This window comes from Pogona vitticeps, chromosome 1 (genome assembly GCF_051106095.1).
Source record: "Pogona vitticeps strain Pit_001003342236 chromosome 1, PviZW2.1, whole genome shotgun sequence".
NCBI lineage: Eukaryota > Metazoa > Chordata > Lepidosauria > Squamata > Agamidae > Pogona > Pogona vitticeps.
The window spans coordinates 273,714,839-273,737,646 of NC_135783.1; the positions used below are offsets into that span (position 1 = coordinate 273,714,839).

Below are 22,808 nucleotides of genomic sequence, written 5' to 3' on the forward strand. Positions count from 1 at the left end.
TTTTCCTCCTCCTTCCTCCTTTTCATTTCCAGTTTTAAATGTTTTTTAAAGTTGCATTTGCTACTGTTTCCCCTCCCCCCCCCCGAATTATCATCACCCCTAGGTCATATTCTGATGTATAATTGTAAATTTGCAATAGTCATTTAAAACAACATACCTCATGTGGTGCCCGGCTGATGTATTACGCTGTACCTCCCATCTCTCCCCAGCTAGCATGCCTCTTGGTTGGAGTGATGTAACTTATGGTGTGACATATCTGGAGGGTGTCCCATTCTCTTCCCACCCTTCTTTCCCTTTACAAGTTAAAGTTAATGAACATAAACTCTGCCAAAACATGACAGTAACCCAAATGAACAAGGAGCTGGGGTAGAAGCAAGTAGCTGCCAGAGTAGAATGAAAGAAGCCATGAGGTCATGCGAGGACCTGTCCTGGAACTCCTACTGAAGTGAATAGAGGGAGGCATATTTTGCAGGCATAACTGAAATATTAAAACTGTGATAAATCAGAAGGAGAAAATCCAGTGGTATGCATCCTCCAGCAGAATGGACACTTCTGGAATGGATTCACTTTTATACTGCGTGTATTCTCCACAGATCTTCTCCATTGGGTTGGGGAACTCTTTAGAGCAGATGTGAATGAGGGAGGAGGGGAGGAGGAACAGCTTTAGTGCTTGAGCAGAAATGTACAATGCTGGCTGACTCCCAAAGACAGCTCTCCAGGCTGGATGAAAGGGCACCAAAACCAGCAGATGAAGTTCAAGGCAAGGAACAGTGAGTGATGTATATTGGGACAAAACAATCCTAACCACATATGCCCTTGTTTGCTGGACAGCAAAATGAAATGTCAGCTTGCATGTGGTAGTGGTGAAAATGGCAAAATCTATATTAGGGATTGAAATAAATCTGCCAGCATCATAATGCCTTTCTATAAATAAAAGGTGTAAGTGGTTGCTCCATCTCCACAAGGTAATGAACAGCTGCCAGCAGTTCAGGGAAGCAACAAAATTGATCCAAGGGCTTGCGAATCCTTCAAGGAAAAAATATGTTTTGTTTAGTTTTAATTTTTAGTATAGAAAAAGGCAAATTGGCACATATAAAATTGTACATGGATTGGATGATCTGAGATGATGGTGTATAATTAATATTGTCACTGCAATAGAAAGTTGGAATAGAAACTTTAAACATAAATGAAATAGCAAGAATATGTTTTTTCTCCCCAATATTCCTGGTGAATATTGTCATGTAGGGGTCAAGACTGCCAACATACCTCTATTTGCATTTCATAGAATGTACTGCCATGGTTTCAAAAGAATTCCTGGTAGGTTTTTGTGACTCCTTGCTTATTATTTCAGACTTGGGCTCCCTTCACTCTTAAACAGGCAGCCAGGGCCCATACATGAGAAGCCATCGTACATGGCTATGACATCTGCTGCTGAAAGGAAAAGGAAGCTATTAAGGTATGGTAATGCTTAATGTCAGTGTGCTAAATCTGTCACCACAGTATTTTCCTTCTCAGAAGTTACGTAGCGGGTTCACACTGGGTTTCACAGGGAAAGGAGGATGTTTTCATCTTCAAACAGACAAACAAATCCAGTATTTTCCACTGGAGCCTTGCTTGTTCCTGTCTTAGGCTGAATGATCTGTGGGGAAAGATGGGCATGTAGAAGGATCAGGTATTGAGTTTAGCAGGAGAAATGAGTCTGCATGTCACTTATCAAAAGTGTCAAATAGTTTGGGGAGCTGCCATCTTGAAGCTTATTTAGTGGCTGCAATTATGGCAAAAGCTTGCAGTATTTCTTTTATTGCAATATCTCCATTACATTTGGAGGATTTCAGCTTTCATCTTTAACAGAAGCATATGTCTAGATTTAGCAATGGGTGAGAAGGCATTAAAGTTGTGGAAGTCCAATCACTGGGCCTGAGACTGCAAGGAATCCAGAAGATCTTAGAGCATCTTCTCACAGTTTCTTGCCCATTTCAGTAGGGCTTAGAGGACTTATCTAGAATAACTTTGGCTGAATTTCATGCAACAAAGAGTGCTGTCGTAGGACATTTGCTTTTGAGCAAGTCCTATTAAAGCCAGTCATCATTATTCCTTGACCAGGGAAAAGATTGGACTTGATCACAGCTCAGATATCTATGCAGTTCTATTGGTTTTTATTTTTAGAGAAGGAATTTTGGACAGAATTTTTAGACTAGATTCTAAAGGAACACCTGAAACACAGTGGATTACATTTGTCTTGTTGCTGAGAGGTGTACTTGGTTCCTGCATTATACCATGATTTTGTTCTGAAGAGTTAAAATACTGCATGGTGGTTTAGTACTCTTTTGCTAAAAACAGACCTCTTCTAACTTTTTCTCTCAGTTCAGCATCAAGCAGCGGGTTAACAAATCAGCAAGGTTCCATGGCTGCAAAACGTATTAGACAAGATGTCTTAAGTTACAAACCCCTAAGAGTACCTAAAGCAACAGGTAAGTATCAAAGGTGCAATTTTCTGTCTTTACCTCCAATTTTAGGCAATAGGGGACTATGCAGAAGAGGTCCATGATTTCATACAGGCCTTTTTCTTATCGTCTTTTGCTGCCATAATTGAGGTGCACAATGGGGGCGAACTATTTCCAGCCATTCAGTCATTAAAATAAGTCATTCAGTTACTCTTTGGGAGCTTCTGAGTCTGTTTTATGCCATAATATAGGACAAAGGAGGGAAATATAAAGAGGAAAAGTTGTTGTGAAGTGTACAAATACATGCTTATGAGTGCAAATGAAATCTTGAGATCATCACACCAGATACTCCACGGAAACATGAACCCACTGTGCAGAACCCCTGGGGTTCTGATGGAGTTTCAGATAATAGGCTGCTGAATCCTGCCATACGTTTTAGCAGTTGTCTGAGGTTGTGGGGAACTGAAGGCAGGCCTGGTAGAACCAAGCTAAACAGTAAAAAAGGAAATAACCACCTGGGAGTTAAAAGCATGGGCTTCCATCCACATATGCTTGTGCCATGTCAAAGTTGTTAGTCTTCAAGGTGGTACAAGAGTCTTGTGGGGGTGCAGCTGAAAGAGGGGTGTCCATTTGCTGGGGAAAGAGACAAACTCCTTGTTAAGAATCATGAGGGAAATGGTTGGAAGTAAATCTACAAACATCATATTGCCTTCATTCAGCCATTAGGAGGAGCCTTGTGGTGCAGTGGTTAAACTGCAGTACTGCAGCCAAGACTCTGCTCACAAACTGAGTTTGATCCTGGGCTCAGGTAGCCCGCTCAAGGTTGGAAAATTGACTAGCTAGCTAGCTGGGGGAGGGGGCAACATGTAACCTACATAATTAAATTGTAAACCACCCAGAGAGAACTTTAAGCACTACAAAGCAATATATAAGCAGCACACTTTAGCCGTAATTGGGAAGACAAGGCTTCAAATATTTCATATAATTTTGGTTGCTGTGTCTCAAAATGAATGAAGGACATCTGGAAATGTGCAGAAGAGCAGTAGGGAAGCCACTGGCAATGGTGCGGCTAAAAAATATTGTAAATAAAATAAATATATTGTTAGGATCTGTTTGGAGTAGGAAAAAAGAGAGGAATAGGAGAACATGATAGCCATTTGTAAAATCGTGGATGGTGTGGATAGAGTTTTCTTCCTTGTAATTTTGGTACCTCGGGTCATCCACTGAAGCTAAAGTCCTGAAGATGCAGGACTTAATAAAATAAGGATTTCTTCACACACCACACAGTTAAAGTATCAAGTACCTACCATGAAATGTACCAATGGCTACCAACCGTAAAGCGAGAGGCAACAAATTCACTGAGTTTATGGGCTTGTCGGTAGTGACCAGTCATTATGGCTCTATATATTACACCTAAAATCAGAACCACTGTACTTATTAATGTCAGTTGCTGGGGAAGGGAAACAGAGCAGTCCTACAGCCATCCTTTTTCTGGGTTTCATAAATGCATGTTCTTAGCTATGTGTAGGAAGGAGAGATGGTGGGCGAAGTAGGCCTTTAGACTGATCAGGCCACTTCTTGTGTCTTCTTCCCACCTCAGAGCTGCACATAGATCTTTCCTTGACACTTATGCCAGAATGTCTAGCATTCCATCCCACCTGAGCAGGAGGGCAGTCTTGAAGCTGCTGTTTAGCTGCTTATCCTGTCATGTCTGAAAAAGAGGCACCCATCACAGGCTTACCTGTTGGATGGAGGATCTCAATGCTTAAGGAATCATAATGGCCAGAAACCTGTTGCAAAATACCATGCAAGTAAGGGAAATTGCACGAGCAGTTTTTAAAATTTTCTGGCTGGCTGTCACGTGCCCAGGAGTACAAACAAGTGTGTGGCTTGTGTGTACGTGAGCACATGATATCATGTGATCATGCACACCAGTTAGTTAACTATTTTATACTTCGCCCATCTAGACCGAAGTCTACTCTGGGCAGCTAACAACAATCCATAAAATAATAACAATATAAAATAAAATAAAATAACAATGTTAATATAATTGAAGACGGCAAGAAATAGATTAGTTATGTCACATTGGGTTTTATGTTGTGCACACCCAATAAGATTCTGGCTATTGCCTCTTGAGGGTCTTATAAAGAGATCCTTATAAAAACAAAAGTACTGGGGCACCTTAAGACTTAGAAATCTATTGCAGTGTGAGCTTTCATGGATTACAACCCAGTTTTTCAAATACAGCTTCCATCATACTCTTGGGGCTAATCGTATCTGCTCCCACAGATTTCTGAAGCCAGAACAGTAATGATGGCAAAGACCTGCTACTTCTCACAGCCCTCCCTGCAGGCAAAATTAATGTTCTCCCGAGATTATTCTTTTGATGAAGTGGTGTATGTAGCATTGTTGCTCAAGCTGATAAAAGCTGAATGCAGCTTTATCAGTACTCCACACAATGCTGTCTTCATGTTAATTATTTGTACTAAATGTTGCATAATAAAGGCTACCAGCATCAATTACTGTAATTGTATTATTAAGGGATCATGCAATTGAATGCCTAATGTAGAAGCTATAACACACTAGACATGCTTAGCATTTCAAAAGGCGTCAATATCCTGAGACACATATTTTGGCCTCTTGGCACAGAGGCATTAAAGAGTACTTGTGAGCAACCAGAAACTATTAACTCCTGAAACTCTGCCCCCCCCCATGTCAGAAATAGCCCTAGATTTGAGAATTGCACTCTGTAGATTTCTCTTGGGGCACAATTTTGTATTTTATTGTGATTGGAGGGTCTTGGGCTATTAGTTATGCATTTCTCATCCATGTTCCAAATGCATGCTTCTTTGCCAACTACAAGCAGAATAAATAACTTGGGACTATAGCTCAGTGGTTTAGGTATCTGGCTGCAGATCCAGAGGTTTGGACTTTGATTCCCCTCTGTGCATCCCAAAAGAGCCACCCTGTGCTGCCTTGGGAAAGCTGCACAGTCCCAGGGTGCCCCCCCCCAAGAAGAGAATGATAGACCACTTTTGAGTATTATATATCTGGAAAACCCTGAAAAAGGTCATCATAAGTCAGTATTGACTTGATGGCATATGATGATTAAAGTCTAAATTGCTCAAGAGCCATGTTCATCCTTTTTAGTTGTGACTTTTAGTGAAAAGATTTTCTGCATGCCCTCACAAACCCATCTTGTTTGTATACCATTAAAATGCCTCTTTTTGAAAGTACAGTGGACCCTTGACTTACAGAATTAATCCGTATTGGAACTGTGGCTGCAGTTCTGTAGGTCGAGGGTCCATTTCTTGGACCATCTGCAAAGACGCTCTGCCCCCACACAAGGGCCAGCGACTGAAACAACTTGGCTCACCTCCACGAGTATTACTCTTACTCTTCCTTCAAAATCATCTTTAACACCAATATTCAAAATAATATCGAAACAGACATTGTTGATTGGACAAGGTTGTGTGGAGGAGGAGGGAGGATCAGGATTATATATGGGGCTTTAGTATGTGATTTCTCAATAATTTATTTTAATGTTACACAGGGGGTTCATAATTTTGGGATTTTTATTTTTATTTTTTGTAATTTTCCTGTTTTATTGCATATATTTGATTCATGTACCTGCTTTGTATCTAAGTTTGTTTGGTTTATTAATTTAGGTTAATTGGTCTCTATTTTTCTTTTTCTTTCTCTTGGATATGGAGTGGAAGGCCTGTTCACCCAGCAGGGGGTCTTTTAACATCCCTGTGATCACGGGTAGAGGGAGATATGACGTTGGCACAGTCCCTACTCGTGTCAGTAGAACGATGGACAGATGTTTGAAAGCTGTTCATTGTTCTGAGACTGTGACCAAACCCCAATATCGAGGTAGCCAGTTCAGCCAGCCCTCCACTCTAAATCTGGTATTGTTGAATGCCAGGTCTGTAGCCAACAAACCCCAGGTGATTTACGACCTTATCCTGGAGCCTCCTCCAGACCTGGCATGCATAACCGAGACATGGATTAATGGGGAGGGGGGTCCTCCTCTGGCTCTCATCTGCCCGCCCGGTTATGCTGTCCAGCACCAGGGTAGACTGGAGGGGCGGGGCGGGGGAGTAGCCATTGTCTACAAATCCAATTTAGAGATTACTAGGCGCTCCTCGGTGGTAAAGCCAGGTCTAGAGGCACTCCACGTGTCGATAGGGGCTAGGGATGGTATTGGGATTTTGCTGGGTTACCGCGCTCCCTGCGATGCAGCCACTTCCCTACCGGAGCTGGCCGACTTTGTCTCCGCGGCATTGTTGGGATCCCTGAGGCTTTTGGTCTTGGGTGATTTCAACGTGCACGTGGGGGCAGAGACCACAGGGCCAGCTCTTGAGTTCTTGGAAACCATGGCTTCCTTGAACATGTCCCAACATGTCATCGGCCCCACCCACGTGGGTGGCCATACGTTAGACCTGGTTTTTTCCACCAATTGGAGCGAGTGTGGTCTGGTGGTGACTGACCTCATGTCGGTCCCCTTGTCATGGTCAGATCACCACCTAATAAAATGCAACCTCTCAGTGGCACTCCCCCCTCACAGGGAGCAAGGACCTATTTCTATGGTCCGACCTCGAAGGCTACTGGACCCTGTTGGATTCCAGGAGGCCATGAGAGGTGTTCCGGCTGACCTGGCTGGCGCTCCTGTCGAGGCTCTGGTTGACAGCTGGTCCATCGCTGCCACTAGGGCTATAGACACGATCGCACCTAAACGCCCTCTCCGGCTCAGAGCTCGGCCTGCACCCTGGTTTAACCAGGAGCTCCAAGCGATGAAGCGACATAGGAGAAGGCTAGGGCGTAGGTGGAGGAAGAACCCAACGGATTACAATTGGATAGCTGTCAGGGTCGCAACTAACCTTTACTTGACTAAGGTAAAGGCTACATGTAGATCATTCTTCGCAAACCGGATAAGCGAAGCGTCCAACCAGCAGGCGGAGTTATTCCGTATAGTGCGCGACCTATCTGGAACTGGTTCAGGTGATAGGCCTCCCCCTAGTTTTTCTCCTGACCAGTCTGCAGCCTTTTTAAAATCTAAAGTGGAGGCCATCCGCCGGGAGCTCTCTCCGTTTTTAAAACAGTGAGTCGAGCAGAGATGTCCAGCGCTCCATCTTACCCTGTGACTTTCGATTCTTTTCAGCCTGTAATGCCTGATTCTGTCTCCAGGGTGCTTGACCGCTGCCGAGCCACCACCTCCTCCTTGGACCCTTGCCCGGCCTGGCTAATCAAAGCAGCCAGGCCGATAACAACAGAATGGGCCACAGTAATAATAAATGAGTCTTTCCTTGAGGGTAGATTTCCATCCGCCCTCAAGGAGACACTCATTAGGCCCATAAGAAAGAAACCTAGTCTGGTGGCGGACGAAATTGGCAATTATAGGCCCGTCGCCAATGTTTCTTTCATGAGCAAAGTGGTCGAGAGGGTGGTGGCCGATCAGCTCCAGGCTCACCTGGACGAAACAGATGCCCTGGATCCATTTCAGTCAGGCTTCAGGCCATGCCACGGTACTGAGACGGCATTGGTCGCTCTGTACAATGACCTGTTGAGGGAGGCCAACGGGCAAAATCTCCCTGCTGGTCCTCCTCGACATCTCGGCGGCCTTTGATACCGTCGACCACGGTATCTTCCTGGGGAGGCTCTCTGAGTTGGGAATTGGTGGCTCGGCACTTGCCTGCCTCCGTTCCTTCTTGGGGGACTGTCCCCAGAGAGTTCAGCTTGGGGAGAGCGTCTTGGCCCCATGGAGTCTCAACTGTGGGGTTCCACAGGGGTCGATTATCTCCCCAATGCTGTTTAACATCTATATGAGGCCGCTAGCGGGGGTCATTAGGGGATGTGGGGCTTCGTGTCATCAATATGCCGATGACACCCAGCTCTACATCTCCTTTTCACCCACTGCAGGTGATGCTGTCCTTTCCCTTCAGCATTGCTTGGGGGCCGTACTGCAATGGATGCAGGAGAACGGACTGAGGCTGAATCCGGATAAGACGGAAGTTCTGAGGGTGGGTGCCCCCGTGGTAGGTGGCTTGGGTGGCTCTCTCACATTTGGGGGGACCACCTTGGCCACGAAGAGTGGGGTCCGCAGCCTCGGCATATATTTGAACCCAACACTCACCATGGAAACTCAGGTGGCGTCGGTAGTCCGCACCGCATTTTTCCATCTTTGGCGGATTGCCCGGCTGCGACCCTATCTCGACATGGGGGCGCTCACTACCTTGGTGCATACGCTCGTAATCTCAAGATTAGATCACTGTAACGCGCTCTACGTGGGGCTGCCTTTGAGGCTGAGACGGAAACTTCAGGTGGTGCAGAATGCGGCGGCCAGGCTCCTTACAGGAGTGAGAAAATATCAACACATCTCTCCAACGCTGGCTGCATTGCATTGGCTGCCCATCTGTTTCCGTGTCAACTTCAAAGTTTTAATGCTTATAAGACCCTAAACGGTTTAGGACCTCGATATTTGGCGGAACGCCTCCTCCCACCAAGGTCTACCCGGATCACCCGCGCGAGTCAGGAGGTGAGGCTGAGGAGCCTGACGCCGAGAGAGGCCCGGAAGGAGAAGACACGAAACCGGGCCTTCTCGGCGGTGGCTCCTCGCCTCTGGAACAATCTCCCTCCGGAGATTCACGCAGCCCCCACGCTGGGCACCTTTAAAACCCAATTAAAAACATGGCTGTTTATTCAGGCCTGCCCTCCAGCCAACTCTTGATTTTTTCTTACTTTTCCTTTTTATTTTTACTGCTGTTCTTGTTTGATTATTATGTATTTGTCTATGTTTTATTATTTGATTTTATATTTGGAAGCCGCCTAGAGTGGTCCGGTGGGCCAGCTAGGCGGGGTATAAATTAAATAAATAAAATAAATAAATAAGCCCCGAAGCTGACAGCGGGTGCAGAGCGGCTTTTGCCTTGCAGTTTGGGAAGTCGAAAAGCCGAAAGCCGCTCTGTGCCCGCTGTCAGCTTTGGGCTTTCGGGGTTTAGAAAGCTCAAAGCTGACAGCGGGCACAACCTGCATCCTACAGACTGGAAGGGGGAGGCAGGGAAAGCGCCAAATTTGAATTTGGCACTTTCCCCGCCTCCCCCTTCTGGTCCATAGGTCGATTCTCTGGCCGCAAGTCGAAGTGAAATTTTGCGGCCAGAGAAGTCCGTAGGTCGAAAAGTTTGTAAGTCGAAACTCCACTGTAGTAGAAAGGGCAAACTAATATTCATGAAAAAAAGTCTTCCTAAATCTAATACTTTTTCCTATATGTTGCCCCAAACGTCATATAGCCTGACATTGAGATTGCAAATATGGTAACAGCAGAATGCTACATGTTTGACATTTCATGGCAGGGGTCTTTATTTGGATCATGGATATGACTCCCTGATTGATTGATTGATTGATTGATTGATTGATTCCATTTATACCCCGCCTATCTGGTCATTACGACCACTCTAGGCGGCTCATGTTAGAAGTTCTGTGTGTTCACAGGAAGAAACATGGGGATTTGCATTCTGAGAGCCATCTATCATCAATGCTGAATGGTAGCTGCTCTCCTGGGGTTTTGTCATGGGACTTCCTTGTACCTATGTGGAGAACTGGAACCTACTTCATTCAAAAATTCAATTCTTCAAAGCATGCTGCTTCAAAAAAAAACCTGTGGTATATGAATGGGATACTGTGCTTCTGTATCCAGAATTCAGAAAGTCAGGAAGATGCACCATATTGCTGCACAATAACATGCCCGCGCTGACAGCGGGAAAATGGGTGCCAAGCTTTACATAGCAAAGGACAGCCTTAATGTTGACAATACCAATGGCAGCAGTCAAGATGGTCTACAGCAGTGGTTCTTATTAACCTGGGTGATATCGCTCCCCAGGGGGCAATGGAATGAAAAGGTGCAATGTAGGGGCAAAGGAACAGAAGGGGAGCGATGGAACGCTGCACTGCCGCTGCCATTGAGGAAGATATCGTCGCGCCGCGGCCACGGGGAGGGAGGTGATGATAACTTCCTCAATGGCTCAAGGGGGTGTTTCTTTCAAAAAAGTTAAGAACCACTGGTCTCCAGGATCCCCTCTTGTGCTCACCACCATTCACAAAGTGACACCACACAAGGGAAAATCCCAGTCGCTGACTCTTTTCTTAATCAGTTAAACACTTATCACTCAAACACAAAGCAATTGTCAGGGCTGTTTTTCAACACGTGCAAATGGTAGCCCCCAAATTTATCACAGAGCAAGAGTGGACTCTTTGCTACCTTGATACCAAATTTGGTGCTGATCTCCGAGGTCCAGTTTCAAACTTTATATTTTTGGGAGGGTACCCCTGTTTTTTTATTTGGCTTATGGAAGGCTGAACTGGGCTGCACCAATAATTATAGCCCCTTCAGTTGTCAAAACTCTTTTTAAGGTGGAAAGTAAATTAATATTTTTTTAAAAGTGAGTGACAATGGGCAGTGCAAATCTTTATCAACCAGGATTTAAAGGAGGTTTAAGCAGCAACGGAAGCTTCCTATTGACAAGTCAGTAGATGTTTAACAAATTGTAATGTCCAGAGCATCCCTTTCTTTTATTTATTTAAAAGGTTTATTAGTGATTCATAGCTCTTCGAGTGGCATATAGATTAAAACATAAAAATATAATAAACAAGGCAAGAAATGCAGGGGAACAATTGAAAAGGCTGTCTCCAGCCACCACCTGCTATAACTCAAATTGGCAAGGTAGCACAGAGCAGGGCCACTGAGGCCAGTTTTAATGGCTTTGCTGGTTTTTGTGGAAGTAGGCAATTCAGGTACCCTGATCCCAAACTATCCAGGGCTTTTCTGTATTAGCTACATAATTAGCTATTAGCATAGTGAATTGCAACTAAAGTAGGCCCCTGGAATCAGTGAAGATTTTGGTGAGTCAACTGCTCTGTAATTTCATTGATTTGGTGGGCCCACTCACTATGGTAGACAATAAGATTGCGGCTGAAAACTGGCATTTTGAATTGTGCTGGGGAATGCCGAGAAAACCTGCCTTGGTTACCTGTTGGGCTGCCTTCCCCCCCCCCCACTTTTGGCAGCAAGTGCAGATGTCAAAGGCAGCCCCCACCTGCACTGCAGTAGTCTCAATGAGATATTACCAGCTGCCATAACAACAATTTTCATCAAAAGAAAAAAAGTTCTATACTGTAGCTACTGGGTAATGCCAGCAATTAGAAAAGTAATAAAATAATGTTTTGGTTTTATCAATATGACAGTCTGTCTCATTTTCTGCTTTTAATATGTCTCAACGCTTTTCTTTCTTTTTCTTTTGGTAGCAACTAGGACAAGGATGTGGAAGCAACATGATGGGCCAAGAAGACATATCAAAAGTAATTACAAGGAGAACACAGGAAGAGAGACGGAACTAGGGGAATCAAAAACAGTGACTTGAGTGGCATATCTCACTTGAGATTAAATCTTACTTTGTACAGATTTTAATTTATTTAGCAGGAGAGGAGAAGGGATTTTTACGCCTTCTCTCTCCCTGTTTCTCCCTTGTCTGTGGTAGTACTTTACTTCTTGGGAAGACTTAGAGTATTAGGATGTTCCTTCACTAAGCATTTGCAATAAAAGTATCTGAGTTTGCAAACATGTATTTTTAATGTGCACCATCTAGACTATCCAGTTGAATGTAGAAACATTTTTTTACTGCTCACATCTAAACTATAGCTTATCATTCACCAGTTCCAGTGTTTTATTGGAAATCTCATTAAATTTTATTGATACTGTTTGTTATCTATTTTTCAACATGTTTCCATGAAATTCATACCTTGCAACAAAGATGTGAGAAAGATTGGTGATTTCCATTATAGAAGCTACAAACTTTCATGTCGTTTGTATTAAATTAGTGTGCAAATTCTGGTACATGCTTCAGAATGAATGCTATGCTGACAGTGGTGTGTGTGTGTCTAACTCAGGGATCTCCTATGGGGATCCCCTTTCTTTCATGTACAGCTGTGGATCTGCACTAAGGAAGTGGGAATAGTAGATTATACCACTGTATTTCGTGCCCTACTAGGTAGGTTTTATATATATTAGCAACCCTTCCTTGTTTTCCCCTTCAAAGTCCATTCCTGTTAATATTTACTCCAACCAAGATCTTGAGTTTTTTCATTCATACTTGTTTTTCTCATTTTCCACTGAAAATTTTCAGGATAAGATAATGGAAGTATTTTTCCCCTAAGTAAAACAGTAGCTAGTGTTTCATGTTAAACCTTTTATCTGACTTCCTGGATGACTTGAATGTAAAAATATGTCTTTGTGCTATTAATCTTTCTATAGTCTCCTTTCTCTTCCTTTGTATATGTATATTAGATAGGTTAACAATGCTAATTGTAAATAAAGGTTTATTAGCTGTAAACTAAAAATGTCATTATATAATATCTCTGTGGCATCTATAGTTGCTCTGCTCTAATCTTTACTTGATACTCAGTGTGTAAAATTGAAATCACACTTTGAACCTAAATGTTTCCGGCTTCTGATACAGGATAGAAATAGATGAATAACAGCTTTGTGGTCAGAAACTGAGCTGTCTTGAGGAGTAAATAATGTCTGATTATCTTCCAACTTCATTGTGCTTTTGAAGCACTTACGTGGTTTTGTGCTGATTGGCCATTGTGAGATAAAACTGTGACTTTGCATGTTGATTGTGCAAACACAACAGCTGTGAACAACATTTCTCTGTAGGGATACAATGGAGCTGCTACTTGTCTGTGTCTGTCCATAGGCATGGCAGTTTCAAGCTCAGAGGATGGAATGTAGAATGGGATGGGCAAATTGGTGTTGTTGGACTGCACCTACCATCAACTGAAACAAACAGCCAGTGGGGAAGAATGCTGAGAACTGCAGTTGAACAACCTCCAAAGGATTGTAGATGCCCATGTCAGATGTAAAATCATTGCACTTATTTAGGTTAATCGAAAGCGATGTCCCGTTTTCTCTGTCATCCACTAATTCCTGAGGGTAGCAGTATCCAGACTTAAGCTTTCTTCTTACCAACAAGTCAACACTATGGTGCATAGCCCCAAAGTTGTACTTTAAAAAGGCAATAAGAGGCAAGTATGACTTTTAAAGTTGATGCCAATATGGGAAGAAATGTATTTATTATATGTAGAAATATTTTATTTTCATATTTAATTAAGTTTGAGAAAATAAAAAAGGGGCTTTTTTGATTTTTTGCGTAGAGCCTGGATGAGCTTCCCAAGGAGAATATTCCGCACCTGAAGGCAGGAGTTGGATCCAGTTCTGTTCTGTTCCTTCTATCATTAAAATTCCTTTCCAGGCCGTGCTCTTGGGTTCCCTTTTAATGCACAAGAACCAGGGCAGATTATAATTTTGCTTACTGATATTAAAAAGATTGTCACCATTGTCCACTTGGAAAAGATACTATATTTAACAAAAAAAATTAAGAACTGCAATGGATGTCAATGCACCCACTTTTGTATTTAGCAAGGAGTTTTCGCACCTCACTATAACCCTAACGGATATTCATCTAGCAATGTGACATGAAATGGAACAAAGCTTACCTCCTCTTGAGTAGGCTGGCTTTCTGGATCCTCAGAGTAATAATTCAGGGGAAAACCTATTCACAGGGCTTAAAAAATGCACTCATCCATTCATCTGTGACAAGTGAAAAATGCTGCTTGACGAGTCACAGCTCCATCTCTGCCTGCCTCCTTCCCCTCCGCCTGTCTCCCTCTAATCTTGCAGTCCTCCCCTTCCCCCTCCCATTGCAAAAGTAAAACTGCCCTCTTCTCGCGAGAAGAGAATTTGAGCAGCACATAGAGATATAGTTCTGCAGGAGAATGTAGAGTAGTCCCATGCTGGAGAATATGGATATTCCCTGCTCCCAATTTCAACTGAACAAAGAAACATCCTGGGGTGGGAGGGATCCCTGGCTTCTTAAGAGGCTGGGCGCTTTTGCTTTCAGTTTTATTTTTGCAGGAGACATTCAAATGAAAAGCATTCAAAATATGAGCTTCATGCAGAGGCACGCAGGTAATAAAGCAACCCAAGTCTGATGGTATAAATCAGTGATTCCCAATCTTGGGTCACCCAGGTGTCCTTGGACTGGTTCTCGTGCTCGCCAACTGCTGGTGAAGACTTCTGGGAATTGCAGTCCGAGAACAAGTGCCTAGTTTACATTTGTTAACATAAATTGCAAGGCTATAGTCCAGTCATGCTGACTGAAATTTTTGACTGACTGATGAGACATTCTAAAATTTTTCAAACCCTGCTTATTCAGGAAAAGCAGGGCTTCAGTTCAGCCTTATAAGCAAAATGCCCATCTTCCTCAAACACTCCTAGTTTAAGTGCAGGAGATTAGTAGTAAAGACAAGATAATAGGAATCTGTTCATATAGCTTTTGGCAAGCCAGAACATTTTTATACCAGGAACAAACATGGTGATCATTAAGTAGATTGCATCTACACCCCAAGCTACCTTTCTAGACTATATATAGACCTATGACATCTTGCTGCCTGAGGCGGAGAAGAAGGTGCTACATATACACAAAACAGGTGATTTTTGGCAGCTGAGGCAGAAAATCTCACAAGTTTTGCCTTCTGTTCCCGTCAGCAAAATTGACTACAATAAGAATCTAATAATTACCAAATTCTTAACTACCTCTTAACAATAGCCAACACCTGCTATTAAGGGAACCTAATAGTAGACTGGGTGCTATCTGTGAACTCCGATAACATAGGCTTAAATCCAGATTTACTATAATTTGGTCCATGCAATGACCATCTTGTGTAAGCATTCTCCTACATTTATGTAACAGTATGATGGGGAGATATGTATTCTAACTAACCTGAGTGTGAGGATGACTAACCCTAACAAGCTTCAGAGAGATATTGTAAAGAGGAAGGGAATAGAAGTAAATTTTGAAGATGGTGGAGGAGGAGAATTTAAGGCAATGGTACAAGAATGCCATTGACAGAGCTAAGATCTGAGGGGAAATGGAGTAACAAGTGATTTGGGAAATAGTTCACCGAGAGCTAGCCTTGAATACTGAACAAAGCTTCTGAAAGATGAAAATTGCAATAATAGTGATATTTTTAAAGGCTTGCATAATTTGGTGGATAATCTTGATCAGGAATTTCCAAATTTTGTTCCAAGGTAATTCAAATCAGCACAGAATTCTACAGTCTGAATAAATTATCCTGTTTATTTATATTGGTTCTGTTATCATTTTGCCAGTACTGCTGTTGGGAGGAAGCATCTACTTGTGTTTCATCCATTATGGCAAAGTGGGGCATCCCCCTCCTGATTCAGACAACATGTAGCCATCCCATTCTTGCTGTTTCCTTAACTAGAGTCACAAGTCCTTTCTGTCGGTGTGTTTCAGTGCTTGCCCCTCCTATATGTATGTGAGAAAGAATGCATCCCTATGTGTCTGTGTCTATGAATGCTCACTTTTGCCCCTGGGTGTGTACACCATTGGCAATTGTGTCTTCTGCTCCACCAAACTACAACAAGCACCAGTAACCTGTGGCAGCCATCTCATCCTTGTCAGTTTTTCATAACTCTCATGTCATTCCCCACAGAGCTCCAAGCCTTTCTTTGCTGCCTGAAGAGAAGACTAAAAGATGTTCTTAAAATAAAAGTAAAGGATGGATTATTTGGAGATTGAATTCTGAACCCAGTTCCATGTTCAGTGCAGAATTGTCACAGAGAGCACAGAAAATACACTGTCCTCATAGCTGAGGTATTTGGATTATGGCTTGCAAGAGCCATGTCCAAAATTCTCATGAGCCAGAAAGCTCATTGAGTAATTTTGAGCCAATCTCTCTTCCTCAGCCTGATTAACTTCACAGGATTGTTCTGAAGATACAGTTGGAAGAAGCAGGGACATTTATGTTGCCTTGGTGTCATTGGAGGAAAGGCAGGATAACTGCTAAATAAATAGTAACTGAGAAACCAGGTAGGGAAATGTAGTTTATTAAGAGTGGGGCTGATAAGAATATCTCTGATATTCAGCAATGATTATTGGAGAAATGTTATAAATTTGATATATTTTGTTTTAAAAGCCCCACCTCAACACCCTACCTTCTGTTAGTTCAGACAATATGAACATTTCTAAAGTTTTGCTAAAATAAAGAGGAAGCCTTTTAATGTTTGGAACTGATAGTTAAAACTTCATGGTGCTATTATTTTTTTAATAAAATTTATATCCTTTTTTGTTTTTATATATTTTACAGATCTTTTAAAAGGCAGCTAGATTATTTTATAGCGCATTCCAGATATTAGCTGGTACAGAAATATTAAAAGCATTCAATTGATTTTCATTGAAATTTTATGATTCAAATGAAGAATGTAGTTGACTTTTGCATGAAAGGACTTTGAGCACCCTCAGGTTCTTGCACACTTAAGAATTAAAGAGTTCAGATGAACCGCTTTTGCATTACAGTGGAACCTCTACTTATGAACTTAATCCGTCCCAGAAGATGTTTGTTAGTTGAAACGTTCGTAAGTAGAAGCAAAATTTCCCATAGGAATGCACTGAAAAACGATTAATCCGTTCTGGCTGTTTTTGTATAGAGGTGCCATTCGTACATTGAAGCATTAGTTCCCATAGGAACTAATGCAAAGCCGGATAATCCGTACTCTACCACTAGGGGGAATTTTTCTTCTTTTGACCTAAGATGAACTTAGGTAAAATAAAAAAAGGGCAGGAAAGGAGGGAGGAAGGGAAGGAACAATGGGAAAAAGGGGGAAAGGAAGGTCATCACTGGGGCACACAAAGCCCTCAGAGAAAGGTTTGTGTTTTTAAGCACAAAAAGAGAGAGGACAGAGAGAGAGAAGACAATGGGGGGGAGAGACTGGAGTCTAAAACATATGTTAAACCCACACATTTTAAACCTACACATTTTACACCAACACATTTTAAACCAAACACCTTTGAAAACAAAAGAGAGGTCACAGTACACAAACCGTAGGAGCCACAGAATTAAAAAGAAATTCTAGCAGGGACTAAAAATGCTACAACTACACACTGCAAGACCCACCAGAGCACAGAAACATAACCCCCTCATCTCAAACACACACTGCAAAAACCCTGTACATACAGTATTCACCCAGAACAGAAAGTCTCTCTGTTTTAAAAAAGAAAGTAAAAAAAAAATACAAAAAGAAAAATTTTTAAAAAACAAAAATGCCCAAAAAGTATAGTGCAGTACAGTGCCAGGCAATCCGAAGTCTCTCTCTGAACCCACATTCTCTAACCACTGGGGCGAAAGAGAAGCAGCCTCTTCACTGACCAACAGTTCACTGAAAGCAGTTCAAATTCCCTACCTTCTCCACCCTTTTTTCCCCGTTCATAACTTGAAGCACCGGTTGCAAGTCGAAGCAAAATTTTGCAGCCAGAGCTGGTTGTAACTCAAATTGGTTGTAAGTTGGAATATGTGTAATTCGAGGCACCACTGTAATGGGCTAAAGCTACAGGAAGACAGATTTCAGCTAAATATCAGGGAAAAACTCCTGTTTGAGTAGTACAACAATGGATCCAATTATGTCAGGAGCTGGTGAGTACTTCAATGCTGGAGGCATTCAAGAGAAAATTAGACCACTATCAATCAGATATACTTTGATTTGGATTCCTGTGGCTGGTCCTGACAATCTTATAGACCCTTCCAATTCCTTTAAAAGGGGAACACCTTTTAAACAGAGCACCTTGAAAAGCACCTTTTCAACCAAGCCAAGCCAAGCACATTTTAGGTTTAAAAAGGGCAGGAAAGGAGGAAGGGAACACCTTTAAAACACAACACCTTGAAAAGCAACTTTTCAAACAAGCCAAGCCAAGCCAAGCACATTTTAGGTTTAAAAAGGGCATGAAAGGAGGGAGGGAACAATGGGGGAAAGAAAGAAAGAAAGAAAGAAAGAAAGAAAGAAAGAAAGAAAGAAAGAAAGAAAGAAAGAAAGAAAGAAAGAAAGAAAGAAAGAAAGAAAGAAAGAAGGTCATCACTGGGGCACACAGACCCCTTAGACAAAGCTTTGTGCTTTTAAGCACAAAAAGAGAGAAGACAGAGAGAGAGAGGACAAGGGGGGGGAGAGAATTTGGAGTTTAAAACACATTTTAAACCCACACATTTTAACAACATTTTTAAACCCAGCAACTTTTAAACAAAACACATTTCAAATGAAACAAACAACTTTTAAACCAACCCACCAACACCTTATAAAACAAAAGAGAGGTCACTTAGCTTTCGGTGTCTTCTGGAGGACATCACGATGACTCCTGGTTGGAGGATGGTGAGATGGTCATCACTGACAGGTAGAGGTCCCCTCCTCTGGGTCGTCATCTCCAAGGGTTCCTTGTCGCTGTCTCTTGGCTGCAGGCTCCATCCTGGTGAAAAATCTGTCCAATTTTGTCTGTTTCATCCTGCGCTACAGAATCTTTCACCATGTCCATAACTCTTCCTGTCACAGTCCTGTTTGGGTGGTGCCTCTCAAAGAACTCCTGGCACTTGGTCCAGTTCTTGCAGATGGATCTTATCTCCTCACTGCTAACCTGCGGTGCCTCCTCTTAAGCTCCTCCACAAAAGCCTTGTGCTGCTCCGTTTGCAGTTCTGCAAGTTCTTCTGTGGTCAACTCCTCTTTGTGATCTTCAACAGCCCCTCTACATCCTCCTCGTCAACATCCAGACCCATGCCTTCACCCATGGAGATGATGCTCACCACCTGTTCATCAGTCACCTCAGTGCCACTGTCTGTGACACATTCGGGCCTCAGTTTCTTCCAAGCTGAGTTCAAGGTCTTAGTTGTGACATCTTGCCAGGCCTTGTCGATGAATCTGATGCTGTGGGGGACATTGAAATGGGTTTTCCAGAACTCTTTCAGGGTCAAGGAGGTCTCAATGATATTTATTTATTTATTTATTTATTTATTTATTTATTTATTTATTTATTTATTTATTTATTTTATATGCCGCCCACACTACCCAAAGGTCTCTGGGCGGCTTACAACATTTAAAATACAATAAAAATTCTGAACAATTAAAATGCAATTAAAATATATATATAAACATTGCCATCAGACCCACAGCTACATATTGAAGCATTTGGTGAAGAGTGCCTTTGTGTACAGCTTCTTGAAGTTGCTGATCACTTGCTGGTCCATGGGCTGCAGGAGAGGTGTTGTGTTGGCGGGGAGGAACTTGACCAGGATGAAATCCTCATGGATATCATCCACCAAGGATGGGGGTTGTGCCAGGGCATTGTCTATCAGAAGAAGGCACCTCTCAAGAAGCTGGTTGTCCGAAAGACCAGCAACCATTATTCAAGCACAGACCCCCTCATCACAAAAAGAGAGCATAGAGAGAGGGGGGAGAGACTTGAGTCTAAACTGCATTTTACAGCTTGCTTGCATCAACAATAAGCAACCATTATTCCAGCACAGAACTCCTCATCACAAAAAGAGAGCATGGGGGGGGGGTAGAGACTTAAACTCCATTTTAAAGCCTGGTTGGCTGCCTGCCTGCATCTACAACCACCACAGCCCCTCACAGAATATTTTCTGATTTTAAAACAGACTTTACAGCAACATTTTAACCACACCTATTTTAAAATTAAAATCTACACTGCAAGACCAATCAGAGCACAGAAACATAGCCCCCCACCTAGCCCTACCCCCCACCAAGCTGCAAAAAACTCTGTACAGTACAGTGTACTCACCCAGAACAGGCAGTCTCTCTGTTTTAAAAAAGAAAATCAAAATCCAAAAATCAAAAATTAAAAAAGCAAAACAAAAAAAAAATACAGTCCGTACAGTACCAGGCAGTACTAGGCAGTCTGAAGACTTTCTCCCTATCCACTCTCTAACTGTTTCGAAGAGCAAGGTAGGAGACAAGCACCCTCTTCACTGGCCAGTGATTAATTGAAAGTTCAAATTTCGTGCTTTCCCCACCTCCCCCGCATTTTTTTTCATTTGTACAAGTAGAAGCAAAATTTTGTGGCCGGAGCTGTTCATAAGTTGAAATGTTTGTAGGTAGGGACGTTCATAAGTAGAGGCTCTACTGCAGTTTCTATGGGAACGAATACTTCGACTTGCAACCAGTGCCTCTAGATACAACCAAAAAACAGCTGGAATGGATTAATCAGGTTTCAGTGCATTTCAATGGGAAAAGCTGCTTCGACTTAGAACCATTTTGACTTACGACCATCTTCTGGAACTGATTAAGTTCGTAAGTCGAGGCACCACTATATTAGGTGTCCTGCAATCTTTGGAATGATTGAGAATAGATCCTGCCCTTCTTCTATATGATATTATTTCAAGTATTTGAAGAGTGGTATCATATCTCTCTTCAGCCTTCTTTTTTTCAAAGCTAAACATGCTCAGTTCTTTCAGTTTTTCCTCATAAGGCCTGATTTCCAATTCCCCAGTCATCCTTATTGCCCTTGTCTGACCTTGTTCCCATTTGTCTGAATCTTTCTTAAAGTGCAGTGTCCAGACTGAACACAGTACAGTGGTATCTCGACTTATGAACTTAATCTTTATTGAAACAGCATTCATATGTCAAAAAGTTCATGTTGAGGCAAAATTTCCCATAGGACTGCATTGAAAACCATTTAATCCATACCGGCTGTTTTTCGTTTGTATGTCGAGGCGCTGTTTGTAGGTAGAGGTATTAATTCCCATAGAAACTAATGCAAGGCTGGTTAATTGGTACTCTACCACTAGGGGGAGATTTTTTTTATTTTTTTTCTTCTTTTGACCTAAGATGAACTTGGATCAAAAAATGGGCAGGAAAACTTTTTTCCTTGTTGAGGCTCCGCTCGGCAGTCGAAGCAACATTTTGTGAACAGAGCCAATCATAATTTGAAATGTTCGTAAGTGGAGACGTTTGTAAGTCAAGGTACCACCGTACTGGATGCTGCACTCAGCATCCAGTACTTCCTGGTTGTTAGCTTCCCTTCCCCAGCAAAAGCTTACCTCCATTTTTACAGCCTGTGTGTTAAGAACAGCATAGTCCTTCCTCCAAGCCATATAAAAGGTCAAAGTGACTCTTCTTAGGCTTCACAAAACATGTAAAGCCTGTTAACATTCTGCTACCTCACATTTCTCTTCATTAGGCTGGGAATGTGAAGCACCTCGGTCAAGGGTTGGGGAAAGCATTGTAATTAGATGACAAGTAAGAGGTGACCAGCAAGCTTTGGGCCAGTATTCATATACAGTGCTGTTTGTGTTCTGTAGCCCACAATTTTTCTAAGCAAAAGGCTCCTGTTGAATGTCTCTGTGATCAATGTTCAGTATTCCTATTTTAAAGACATAGTTGTAGAAGGGATAGCTGTGATTGCCTCGGTGCAAGCATTAGAGTAAGAAGCAAAACAAAAATAAAAGGTTTTTTAAAAAGAGACAAAAACGTGGTGGCACTTCAAAGACAAACTTTTATATTTTTTAATGTGAGCTTTTCTGGACAAGTCCACTTACTTTAACACTATTGGGTATTTTGTTTTTAAAAAATGAAATACCGATTTCAAAATACTTCTACTGAACTTGGGGACTGGCAGTTTGCAGTTTTAACAAATGTTTTTTTTTCTTTTAAAAATTCTATTCTTCATTTAAACTTGTAAAGGCAGATCAACTCTTGTTTACGTTCTGACATGTGCATACACTTAATCCCCACTGATCCCATGCAGCCATATTAAAAGGAATGGAAAGAATGTTCAAATTATCCAGATCCTTTTAATATCATTTTTCTGAAAGCCAGTTAGAGTAAGTCTCTGAGGCAGTTCTCAAATACTTTTGATCATGACATCTTAAATACCTGAAGGTTGATGGGTAATAAATGACTCATCCTCCCGGCTGTGTGAGAAGGAGGCAATGTCTTCTTCTGTGTGGGTTGTTTGGTGTCTTCACTAGTCTGATCTTTGTATAGCTGGCATTTGCATTTGACGCAGATTTCTTGACTATTGAAAGATATCTGACTTCTGAACTTCAATTCTGAGTCCCAGATCGGAGTTTCCTAGAATTCCAGACTGGAACTGGCTCAACATCTTTGACATAAAGTGCTGGTATGTTCTTTAACAAGCCTTGCATGAGCTGAAGGCTTAATATGTGAACAAAAGATCAGAATAGTGCTCCACAGGAGTGTGCACATAATGAAAAGACTATTAAAAGGTTATGCAAACACCTGGAAACTATGTATTTTAAGTTTCTATTTCTGTCCATTAATATGCTCATCCTCCTTCTTGCTTTCTCTCCCCCTGTCTCTTCCAGAGAAGGTGAGGGTTATTGGAAGCTTGTACATAAATCACAAAAAGGAGTCCTTTGCAGATAACTGGTAGTGATTTTTATTGTACTTTTGCAAAATTAAGTGTATACTTCTTTGTACAAACAGGG

General features: G+C 42.1%; 1 protein-coding gene across 1 annotated transcript in view; it reads left to right on the top strand.

Moving 5' to 3' along the window:
• Positions 1-13,850, top strand: part of KIF18A (kinesin family member 18A) — a 70,936-nt gene extending 57,086 nt beyond the window's left edge. The window contains exons 15-17 of the mRNA XM_020790405.3: positions 1,352-1,456; positions 2,365-2,471; positions 11,745-13,850. Of these exons, the coding sequence (XP_020646064.3) occupies positions 1,352-1,456; positions 2,365-2,471; positions 11,745-11,860 (328 nt within the window). The 3' untranslated portion in view covers positions 11,861-13,850. The remainder of the gene's footprint in view (positions 1-1,351; positions 1,457-2,364; positions 2,472-11,744) is intronic.
• Positions 13,851-22,808: the final 8,958 nt, after the last annotated feature.